At 35.3% G+C, this 13,009-nt stretch overlaps 2 protein-coding genes across 4 annotated transcripts in view; one reads left to right on the plus strand and one right to left on the minus strand.

The window, feature by feature from the left end:
* LOC129925881 (uncharacterized) overlaps positions 1 to 8,497 on the minus strand; it is a 48,091-nt gene extending 39,594 nt beyond the window's left edge. Inside the window, exon 1 of the mRNA XM_056027334.1 lies at positions 8,474 to 8,497. Within this exon, the coding sequence (XP_055883309.1) occupies positions 8,474 to 8,497 (24 nt within the window). The remainder of the gene's footprint in view (positions 1 to 8,473) is intronic.
* LOC106067899 (prolactin-releasing peptide receptor-like) overlaps positions 1 to 13,009 on the plus strand; it is a 166,129-nt gene that overhangs the window by 45,650 nt on the left and 107,470 nt on the right. For all 3 annotated transcript variants that reach the window (XM_056010122.1, XM_056010121.1, XM_056010128.1), the window contains one exon: positions 9,103 to 9,249. The gene's annotated coding sequence lies outside the window, so the exon portion shown is untranslated. The remainder of the gene's footprint in view (positions 1 to 9,102; positions 9,250 to 13,009) is intronic.

Below are 13,009 nucleotides of genomic sequence, written 5' to 3' on the forward strand. Positions count from 1 at the left end.
CATCAGAGGGTTTCACATTTGTTTAAATGTCGGTCTATCAAAGACTAAAAAAAGTATAATGTAATAATTATAATTACCCTATTCATTGGATAGCATTAGTAGATTCTATTGATTTTAATATGTATTAGACACAATAAGAAATCAAACATTTTTCTACTTGTAGACATGATATTTGAAAAAACAAAAAAGAAAACTATTATAGACTAAAACATTTCAACGTAAATCAGAACGCATATAATGTAAGTAGGTCTAACTATACATTATCTAGATAACAGCTAATCCATGTTTGTCTATGTTCTGTTTTAATGTTGGCCTGACAACGTAGGAGGTGACCTAGCTTTCCTATTGTTTGTTGTATTTTTGGAAATAGAATAATTATTTTTATTTATTTATCTTATTATCTTATAATTTACAGACATTTTTTCCGAAGAAACGATTATTTCGTCCTAAGATTGAAACAAGGATACGCTTAGGACGAGATAATCTAGTCATCCATGTTAATTAAAGACTTTGCTAAGTCATTGGTTTTCCTGGCTGATTCAGGCAACCCAGGAGGGCCGTTTGGTCGTGTAGAATGTACTCTGGGCTGTTTTTGGCTGGTCTCGATGTTCCCGGGTTCGAACAATGACTTCTGCCATGCCCCGTCGTTCTGCAGGAGGTTTGGCTTAGGATGTAATTGGACTTCAGAATCTAAAGGAACATCCAAAACATCTCAGATGATTTACACCACTCCATGCTCTAATGGCACTAGGGAAGGAATCTTTTGACGAATTAGTCCTAGCATAATAATAAATGAATAATAAATAATAATAATAATAAATAAAGAATAATAGATGTGCTTTAACCTTTGTGTATTTTCGAGTATCTCTGTAACTTCTGTTTTCTTATTAGTAAGTTTATTCTTTATTATAAAATTTATTATTAGTTTCTTACAGTATCACCAGCACTATTTCAAATTTATTGTATAGATATTATAGATCATTATGTTTTTTACTAAAAACTTTCTATATTTAATTATGTTTATAGAATCATTAAAATTAAATTGAAGTATTTTTAACGCTATTGATTAGATCGACGGAGCTTCCGCGCAAAAAAAATGAAACACCATTCCAGATAAACGCTTGAAATTTCTATTTTGGCTCACAAAAAGCCATCAAGCAAAAATTGCACAAAGTCAGCAAATTTAATGGTCACTCCTTACCAGTAGCTACGAAATCACGCCAGGAAGTCAACTCTATCTGTAATCACTCAAATTGGTCAATTTTTGTCGGGTGGGCATCGACTAGTGGGACAAGACCATCTGTCCGCAACACCAACCATTGATTTGCAAACATCTTTGAGTACACACTCCCTCCGTCTGTCACCGGATCCTCTACTGCCTTGCCACCTTTTTTTTTTTCTTTATGTGTGAATTTTTCCTAATTCCGGCTCTACAAATAGGTCCTCGCTGTTGGGAGGGAAATTTGGAGAAGATTTTAAGGAATGAAATGATGCAGAGAAAACATTTTCATAATTTGGATTCATTGATTTGTTATTAATTTATTATTAAGAGGAAGGGGTCTTTTTTTTCTCTCCACATAGCCCCGCTTCTGTCCCTTTCCTCAACGTCATCCTCGATAATCGAAAACTTGGGCCTGGTGCGGGCAAGGTGCTTTTATAGCCAAAAATTGATTGAGCGGGAAAAAATCAGTTTGAGAGTTGCAGACGATAGAACGGATGAGCAGACACACCTACAGTCAGCGTAATGAGAGGGTGTCTAACTTAACGAGTTTTTGAAGCCATTCGCTTGATCCTGGGGCGTCATTAGCGAACCCCCCCTCCTCAACAAGGTTTTAAGGGATCGACAGCGCAGTGATCAAGGGATCTATTTGTCCCCTCTATTTCTGGCAGAGCTCTATTAGGACACTATTGTCACGCTGTAGCAACCCCTTGCCCTCTTAAAGCCGCGCGGGTGTATCATTATGCTTTATGATCTTATCTTATTTTTTGTGTTTGCGTGATTGCAAGGTGAACATTTGAGCTGTGGGAGGGGAGGGGGAACGCCTATAGTAGGTCTGAGAAGACTCTTATATTGGTATAATGTGTGTGAATGTGTGTGTTTGTTCTAAAGGTTTTACTGCCTTCCCAATCTGCAACGCAATAAAACAAAGTAAAGTGGTCTGATATACCTTGTGTTCTGATATACCTTGTGTTCTGATATACCTTGTGTTCTGATATACCTTGTGTTCTGATATACCTTGTGTTCTGATATACCTTGCTTTATGTTATACCTTGTGTTCTGATATACCTTGTGTTCTGATATACCTTGTGTTCTGATATACCTTGTGTTCTGATATACGTTGTGTTCTGATATACCTTTTGTTCTGATATACCTTGTGTTCTGATATACCTTGTGTTCTGTTATACCTTGCTTTATGATATACCTTGTGTTCTGATATACCTTGTGTTCTGATATACCTTGCTTTATGATATACCTTGTGTTCTGATATACCTTGTGTTCTGATATACCTTGTGTTCTGATATACATTGTGTTCTGATATACCTTGCTTTATGATATACCTTGTGTTCTGATATACTTTGAGTTCTGATATACCTTGTGTTCTGATATACCTTGTGTTCTGATATACCTTGTGTTCTGATATACCTTGTGTTCTGATATACCTTGTGTTCTGATATACCTTGCTTTATGATATACCTTGTGTTCTGATATACGTTGTGTTCTGATATACCTTGTGTTCTGATATACGTTGTGTTCTGATATACCTTGTGTTCTGATATACCTTGTGTTCTGATATACCTTGCTTTATGATATACCTTTTGTTCTGATAAACCTTGTGTTCTGATATACCTTGTGTTCTGATATACCTTGTGTTCTAATATACCTTGTGTTCTAATATACCTTGCTTTATGATATACCTTGTGTTCTGATATACCTTGTGTTCTGATATACCTTGCTTTATGATATACCTTTTGTTCTGATAAACCTTGTGTTCTGATATACCTTGTGTTCTGATATACCTTATGTTTTGATATACCTTGTTTTATGATATACCTTGTGTTCTGATATACCTTGTGTTCTGATATACCTTGTGTTCTGATATACCTTGTGTTCTGATATACCTTGTGTTCTGATATACCTTGCTTTATGATATACCTTGTGTTCTGATATACCTTGTGTTCTGATATACCTTGCTTTATGATATACCTTGTGTTCTGATATACCTTGTGTTCTGATATACCTTGTGTTCTGATATACCTTGTGTTCTGATATACCTTGCTTTATGATATACCTTGTGTTCTGATATACCTTGCTTTATGATATACCTTGTGTTCTGATATACCTTTCTTTATGATATACCTTGTGTTCTGATATACGTTGTGTTCTGATATACCTTGTGTTCTGATATACCTTGTGTTCTGATATACCTTGTGTTCTGATATACCTTGCTTTATGATATACCTTGTGTTCTGATATACCTTGTGTTCTGATATACCTTGTGTTCTGATATACCTTGTGTTCTGATATACCTTGCTTTATGATATACCTTGTGTTCTGCTATACCTTGTGTTCTGATATACCTTGTGTTCTGAATGAACTGCTGCCAGAGGCGACTCATCATTACATATCGTAGTCCACAGAATTGTTTATATTTTTTTCTGTTTCTTTTGAAGACATTCATTTTTTTAGTTTGTTTCCTTAGCAGCCATATGGTCTTAACATTCCTAGTTTACATTTGACAAAAGTTTTCTTTTCCACATGAACATTTTGTGTAAAACGAAGAATCTATTTTATTTAATTAAATGAAAAATACAATTTAAAAATTGCCACCTTCTGATCCTAACTAGACATAACTAATTGAAAACATAAATTAAAATACAGATAAACTATCAGCCTAATGTTCTATCGATCTAGTTTTCTATTTCATTTCGTACTTAGTCACTGATTGAGCTACGGTTACGATCATCGATTTCCATCGAAATCATTTTAAACTTTTTCATGTCTTAACATTCTTTGCTTGTTTTCTGTTTATCTGATTATATTTGTAAATGCAGTATCAAAGAGTCCAGTTACTGTCCAGTTAATTTTACTGATCTTGAGACTGGAGATTTACTCTTACAATGAGATGGAGTGGTTCTTTGGTTCATTGTTATCAGAAATTATATCTGAGAACTAAATATCTATTTGTATGCCGTTAGTCAATGTCTACGTGAAGACATAATTGAATTCTTTAATCGTTTCAGTAAAATCAGATTTAGATTGAATTTACATTGTATTTCAAGTAATAATAGATTTTATAATTGAAACCAATTCGTCCGACCCAAAAGTAGACTTGACATGTGGCTTGAAAATTTTGAACTCAGCTGATTTCTTTTAAATCCAGGTGAATAGGATGTTGTTTGCATGCTAGTAGTTTCCAGTTTCTACACAGAATAGTAAATAAATGAAAGGGAGATACTTTATTTCCTGTAGGAGATTATTCTTGAGCTGTTATATGTGGAGGAGTCTCGCTTATTTCATGAATTCAAATAGTCTACGATTTTGTTGAAGACATTCGTTATGGAAAATAAATCCACAACTACATTGTTACGTTATGTCTGCTACTTGACATAGAATTGCTTACATACACTAGATGTAGTTGCATTGCTGTTTACATTAGTTGTGATTATGGAGTACCAATAGTGGAAAAGTCTGTAACGTATGTATTTGATTATCCAAATAATACGTCTAAGACAAATGAAAAAAAAAAACAACTATAACTCATATCAGTGGTTCCTAGACTGTGGTCGGCGGACTCCAGGGTCCGCAAGACAAGCATATGGGGTCCTCAGAACGATGAAAATTATTTACAATAGAAATAACTTCTTCGATCCAATCCAGGTTACCCAATCAGATAATTTTAATAATATTTAACTGACCACTCATTACTCTTTAATATGTCTATTACGTACTGTTCTATGACGACCTAAATCAAAATTTTGAAGACATTTTTCACTTGGCGCGTGGACAAACTCAGATCCCAATCCCAGATGACTCCATGCTAAACAGGAACACGTTTTTGAACTTTTCACTACGAGGAACTTCAACCGATTTCTGAACAAGGATACCAGAACTTCTGATTCCAAAACCTGACTTAATTGTATAGTCTGCATTATTTGTTCTTGTGCAGACGTGAATTCCGTCTATTATTTGCTATTTCATCGACCTGATCCCATGTGTTCACATTTTATTTTTAACAAAAATTTTCATCTCAATAAACAACTCCATCAATAAAATGTTTTTTTTTTGTTGTTTTTTTTACTTTGTAACTTGTATCCTAAGCTTTTGTGATGCTTTTTTCACTTAGGGGTCACCGGGTCAGAAAAGTTTGAGAACCTCTGTCTTATATTGATCTTTATTGCAAATATGCTATGATTACACGGACTCTGATTCAATAAAACAAGAACATCCCGTATCTGTAGTTTTAATTCACATCAAAGAAAAGAACACTTTGGTTAGGCACTGTATATCCTTAACACATTTTCAAGATGCCGAAGTGAACGCGGACACAAATATTGAACGATTTGACAAGTGATTGATGGCTAGCATCAAATCAGAAGGTCATTAGCTGCCATTGGCCAAATAACATACTGACTTTCATAATGTGGGACTAACTACTACAGAGACAATCAGGGCGCTATTAGAAAACTAATTACTTGTTCGAGAAACTCTGAGTTTGGGTGGCTCCATGGTGCTTCAATACCGCCAATCTCTTTTCATAGTTTTTTAATGTTTAAATCTTGTCCTAATGTCACTGAGCCAGAAGTTTCTCTAGAAACAAAGTTTTGGACGTCCCCTAGGAGGGTATCATAGAGGTAGAAAATTCTCAGCTCTTTGATAATTTTTTTTCACTCTCCATTAAGAGTCCTGAAGTTTAGCCTGAAGGTTTCTAGTTTCCTTTCTTTGGGGAGCTTTCAAAAATCTCGAACTATCACGTGACTAGTGGGATGTTGTTGTGCTCGTGTGGGTGCAGGTCATGTGACTTGTTCTTTCATGGCGCGGCCAAGTCTCACACTTGAGGTGTTGAGTGAAAAGTTAAGAAATGTCAAATAGAATTCTAGTTGAAGAAAAGGGGGTTGGGTCTGTCTGTGTGTGGGTGTGTGAGGGGGGTAACTTAAAAGTTCCTCTAGCTTTCCAAACTTGTCCACATCCACAAATCTACTTCTCCTTGATCCACGCATGACTGAGCACTGCTTTTAACGTGGTTTTTAACTTTCAATATCCCAGCCGGTCTTTCAGTTCTTGGACTCTCTCCAGAATGCCATTAGTGGAGTTTTTTTTTTTGGGCGCCACCTCAAGTTTGCAGTGGTATCACTTGTGTGTAGTACAAAGGGAGTTAAAGCATTAGTTTCAAGGGAAGTTTTCGTATTTGCATCCCTTGAGTAAATCTCTTTATTTTTTTTCTTTTTCCCTTCGGTATTGTTAATTTTTTGGTATTGGTGACTTGGGGCGCTGTTTTTCTTTAATCATACCACTTTCTATTATAGAATAGAAACTTAATACTGCCAAAAATATGTTTAAAATTTATTTTTTTAAAATCGAAGACTTCAAATAAATCTTTAGTCATACAATAATTTAGAATGATATTTTGCACTATGCTAATGTTTCTGACTGTAGTATATATATATTTGAAGATTGTTAAAAAGTAAGAACTAAATTCGCTCATGGTAGTTTTCATTATTCTATAACGACTAGATAGTTAAATTAATGCTGAGCTACACAGGTACATGTAAGTAGGAAGTTCTGTATTAGATATGTACACTCATTATAGACTCATTATTGCATTTTTCCCCCGCATCTTTTCTGAGAAGGAATAATTTCACATTTCTAGGTGACAATATAAATATTAGACATTGAACATTGTAGTGAATATGTACACATAATTCGATTTAATTCATAAATTAAAAAAAAAAACAACAATAACCCTAACAATATGTTATATCCTATCATATCAACTCAAATCGCTACATACTAACCACGATGTGTTTATCTGGAAGACATGTCGAAATGAAATAATTGAATAGAATAGTTATAGAAGAGAAATGTAAATCTATGAATGAGAATTAACATTTAAAATTTCATTTCTTTTATGTAAAAAATGGTATCTGTAACTTAATCAAAGTGCATGTTTAGTTTTTTTTCAAGGATAATATGTTGTATTTTGTATACCCTTTAAGAATCTCTCTCTCTCTCTCTCTCTCTCTCTTTCTCTCTCTCTTTCTCCTCTCATAATCCTTCTAGTCTGCGATATATAATTGATTATAAAAGAATAAAACAATTTATATTTACATTTCAAAAAATGAAGATGACATGTATAACTTTGTTTTGTCTTTCCTGGACTCCAGAAATCAGCAGACGACATATTTGACAGTAGCACAATGACTTTTGGAAATAGAAAGTCCGCGGACAATATATATTCCCTTGTTTTATTGTCTCTTATTTCAACCTTTCTGTCTCTCTGACGACGCCATTGTTTAGATTCTTTACGTCATGTCTTATTTAACGCTATGTGTTCAACAGAGAGATGGTCTTATTTTTAACCATTGTATTTAAACATAGAATCAGTTTTTGTTTCCATTGGTATTTAAAACATAGAATCAGTTTTTATTTCCATTGGTATTTAAAACATAGATTTAGTTCTTTTTAGGTTTTTTTCCCCATAAATTACTTTTTTTAATAGCTCATTTTTCATGTCCATCTTTAGCATACTCGGTGCACAATGGTCCAATGACATATAAATGGAGGGGGTATTCAGCAGAAAGTTAAAAAATTTAAAGCATGAATAAATAAAAAAAAAAAAATAACCACCACTTAATTTAATTATCGGTAATTAATTATTTTGTTTCGTATCGAAAAAGGGAGATAACCTCTACATTACTGAGTAATAGAGTTTTATATTTGGAGTACTTCCACTTTGACAAGTTTTTTTTAACATAGTATATTTTTTTCTGCCCTATAGTTGCTTAAATGAGTTACCTTTTCTGTCTTTTGTTTATTCAATTACGATCAATACATTATAACTTTGAAGTTGAGTATCAATAGTCTAACAAGCTAACCCTTTTTTGTTTGGATAATCATTAACTAGGGTGATAGAAGTTTAATTGTTAGCTAAGCTCAGTAAAAAGAACTCCCCAAACCCATTGAAACAACAGATAAGTCAGATATATTTCCATCTTATATTTTCATCATGTTGTATTTCTAGATATAAAATGTAATATTTCTTTCTCAAATATATCCAGTAGCATCTAAACATTCCAATTATCCAGTCTTAAATCACCAGTTTCTTTGAAATACTGACTCTAAACAAATAGAATCTTTCAAAAGTGCATTCCAACTAATTGGTCTGTAACCGGACCTAATTGTCTCCATGGCTGTTAACTAATGCACCAGGGGGGCTTGTCTGGGGGAATAGATTGAGAATTATTCATTACTGACCTGAACACCAACATCGTCTGCCATTACGTTTCCTGGAAGTGGTCAAGTTATGTTTTATTCACAACCTAAGTCACGAGAGGACGGGAGTTTGATTAGCAGTCTGTTGATATTAAAACTGTTTGCGTTTAATTCTGTGTACAGATTGTCGCGAGAGTTTGGACAAAGATTATTTTTAGATTCTGGACATAATATAATTTATCTTCAGCTATCAAATTCTCTCTCTCTCTCTCTCTCTCTCTTTCTCCTCTGTATCTCTGTCTCTCTCTCTCTCTCAAATCTTTCAATCTATCCCTAAGACATCTTTTCACTCTTTTTTTCCTTTCTCATTGTCTCTTCTATCTTTCCATAAGTCTTCTCCCACTGATTACTCTTAGGCTCTATTCTTTTTTTGTTTCTTTATCTTTTACTAAGTCTTTCTTTCAATTTCGCTCACTCTCTCTCTCTCTCTCTCTCTCTCTCTTTGTATCTCTGTACCTCTTCACTCTATGACTGTGTGGCACTCTTCCTCAGTCACATTCAATCTCTGTGTCTCGATCTCATTCGTTTTGTCTTTTTGTTACGCTGCATCTGTCTTTCATGCACATTTCTATATTGCATCCGACAACAACCTTTATTCTGAATACCCACAGAGTCTTTCGATTAGTTGGATTCAGTGCTGTGCAAAGCCATGGTTGAAATGTCTCTAGATCTTCTCCAGAGAAACCACAAAGCTGTTGGAACTATCCCTTAAGACAGATTACTCTCTGACGGTCCTGTCTTCGAAGTCTTTAAAAAAGGTAATTATTTTTTTATGTTCTGTATGTTAACCTAACCTAACTATATATCGCAAGCTCCACTGGGCCGTGCAGTTCAAAGGTTATGTGGGCTGAAACAACATTGATATGTTCACATGTCCAGCTTATGAGTTAAGTCTGTACATATGATATAGTACGGTTCTAAGCGCAGGACATACGGTGGCAGGACCGCACTACAAACAGCGATGTCCTTGCGAACGCCGGTATGGACAGTATAGAGGGACTTCTTATGGTCCGACAGTTACGCTGGGCAGGGCACGTATCCCGTATGGGAGACGAACGTATGCCAAAGGCATTCTTTTTTTGGTGAGCTAAAAGGTGGTCGACGTAACAGAGGCGCCCCATGGAAACGCTTCAAAGACCAGCTTAGGCGTCAACTTCCTTGGCTGACATAGGAGAGAGCACCTGGCTGCATGCGGCGTCGGAACGAGACAGCTGGAGGTCACTCACGAAGACCGAGGGATACACATTTGAGACCAAAAGAAAATCTGCTGCCGAGGACAAACGCAGACGACGAAAAGAAAATCTAAATCGACCATCTGCGGACAATGGTTATGCTTGCCTGGATGTGGCAAAATATGTAGGTCACAGCTGGGGCTGCGCACCCACGGGAAATACTGTATTCCTCACTAATCTTCGGAATCGAAGACAAGCCTTATATATAAGTGCAGGGGAGGTCATCTATTAGGTAGCTAATAAGATTTGCCTGGTACTATCTAGTATCTGAATTCTTCTTGTAAACTGTTCTTTATATTTAAACTTTTCTTAACGCTCCTTATGGCCGTTGATTTTGTTTCCAATATGCAATGCTATACAGCGACAGCGTTTACTTAATGACAGGGTCTAATTAATAATAGGCTTAATGACAGGCTTAATGAAAGGGTCGGCTTAATGGCTGGGTCTACTTATTCATATGCTTAATGTAAGGGTTAATGACAGGGTCTACTTAATGACAGGGTTAATGACATGGTCTACTTAATGACATGGTCTACTTAATGACAGGGGTCTACTTAATGACAGGGGTCTACTTAATGACAGGGGTCTACTTAATGAAGGGGTCTACTTAATGACACTGTATACATTTGAAAAGTTTGTCAAGGTATTTTTAGCACACACCGTGGCGGAATCCTGATGAGAAATGTCTAGAACCCTTCCTGTCCGCGTCTCTTGACAAATCCACATCAATTACGCGAACAGACGCAGGAGGTCAAATATACATCTTGTGATAGGGAAGCAATAAGAGTCCTGTTAGCTTAATGTTATTCATTGCAAAATAATCTCGTATTTGTCTCTAAGCCACTAATCCAAAGATGTTCCGACAGTGTTTGGACACATGTCACGTTGTAATATGTCTGTATAAACTATGGCGTGCATTAATATTTTACTGTAAACATTGGCAAATCTGCTTGAAATGATGCAAAGATTGGAAGTCTTGTTATTATTTCTGTTTGTGTGATGAATATCATCTTATCTTACACTTAAACGATGCCTCTTCATTTCTTTCAAAGGGTTCTAGACTCTGAAGCTAATCTTTGTATTGCTGTCAATTTATCTTTCCTACGTATGTTATGTATGTATGGAAGGATAATATGATGCTTTGTGGTCACCAAGTTTAATATTTGAAAAGCAAATATAAAATGAATGTTTGAAGAAGCTTTTTCTGATGTAAGCGGAAATATATTTTATTATCGCTCATTTTTCTTTAGTTTTTGTAATTCTACTCTCTTGTTTGTGTTCTATAAATTCTTTCTACTAATTTGTGTTTACATTTTGTCCTGCACTTATCTAGTTCTATTAAAAGAACAGGCGGAAGTGTCTTACCCTTGTTAAGAGTGACAATTCACTCGTGATAACCATCCCGACTTTTGCGGCCCGTGTGAGGGTCGGTACTTTATTATGTTTCTTGTGGTCTCCTAAAAGGAGAGTGCACAGTCTTGGTTGATCTGAATAGCATTGAGCTTTTAATTGATCTGAATACAACTTGCACATACAATGTATAACACTTTGTCCTACTTCTCATTCTTGTGGTATGAAGGGAGAGTAACCCTTGAGCAACTTGCCTGGAAGGATTACGGGCACGACATGGCCTAAAGTGTGCCGATGTGCCAAAAACTCAAAACTCATTTTCGGATCTAGTGGAAATTTCGCACAATGATTCGTTGTCTATGACAATACAAGAATAAGTAAAAAAAATGAACCAATTAGTTAATCAAGTAAGTAAAAAGTAAAGTTCCCCTTTCAGACCTTTCAGGTAATACCTGAGCTTATACCTGCAGCATTTATATATATATATATATATATATATATATATATATATATATATATATAAGTGATTTTGTGTTTTTTATCTTTTGATAAGATTTTTAAATTATATTTTTATAACTTTGCTGGCGCCCTATAGTCCTGAACGCCAGTTCCCTGTACACACGTCACCCAATAGTGTAATGAATATTGTTGTGGTGGGTTGGCACAGAAAGAAAAGAACAATGCGTGTAGGCATATCGCAATCTTTTATTATGTATGAAATGCGTACAGTCATTCAGAAAAACACTGATTGAATTTTAATAAGTCACAGGAGAGTAATCAAAATTTGCTTTGACTAGGAGTTCATCTATATATTTATCAATCAGCATCGAAGTATGCCAGAGGAAATTGCAGAGTCCACTTTTTTCATACCCTTTACATGCATTTGTTCTGACATTCTTTGGCAAGGGTTTTGTGGCGTTCTGATGACCGGTGTCCCTCAAAAAGTATCCCCCTCACTAAATTTATTTTCACTAATAAATAAATTCACATTAACAGCCAGTCTGTGTATCTCAGCCCTAAACTGTTTTTGGAACACCAATTATGACTTGTGTGTCAGGTCATGTATTTGAGATGTCTGGAATACGAATTGTGACTAGTTGGTCCGAACTTTGACTGAAGTGGTTGATAACAAAGTACTAGAATGCTGGACCACAGGGACACATAGACACAGTCTAGATTATACCATAGGATGAGCGGACTCTCCTTAAGTTGTTACAGAAAGACATTCTCTCTCGGTCTCATCTTGACACGATCAATTCACCCCCAGCACATAATAGTCCAGACGGCAAAAACGTGCATCATAAAAATACATGGCCATAAGAAAGAAAATATTAATCCTTTTTTTTTTATAAATGTTATACATAAATATAAATATATAAATGTTATGCTTAATATAAATGTTATGCATAATACTTACCCAAGAAGTTCAAATCGCAAGCAAACTAAAAATACAATGAATACAACTTTCTTTCAAAACCCAAAATACATTTTAAAAAAGGATAAGGGGTATTAATAATGCAAAGTAACTGATATATATATATATATATATGTCTTTGCCTTTACCCTTCAATTATTCCTTAGTTTGTTAAGCCGTTGGGGCACCACATATGATCTGTCAACCGTCTTCCTCCTATCCTCTCTGTCTTTTGCTTTAACTAGAAACCCTTCCAATGGCAGGAATTTTCCACTCTTTGATGTTGTCCTACCCATTGTTTTCTTTGTATTCTTCCACTTCTTTTCCCTGATACTGTTCCCTGAAGGAAGGTTTTTGTGAGCCCTAAGGACCTTGTGATATTGCCCTTAAGTTTTAGTTTGTGTTCTATTACAGTGATCCGTTGGGCCCGATTGCCCTTAGGATCATGTTACCAATTTCCACATTTCTGATTTGTCGGTGATACCTAAGATCCTTCTATAACATCTCAATTCCATTGCTAGG

The sequence above is a fragment of the Biomphalaria glabrata genome, chromosome 1 (assembly GCF_947242115.1).
Source record: "Biomphalaria glabrata chromosome 1, xgBioGlab47.1, whole genome shotgun sequence".
Taxonomy (NCBI): Eukaryota; Metazoa; Mollusca; class Gastropoda; family Planorbidae; genus Biomphalaria; species Biomphalaria glabrata.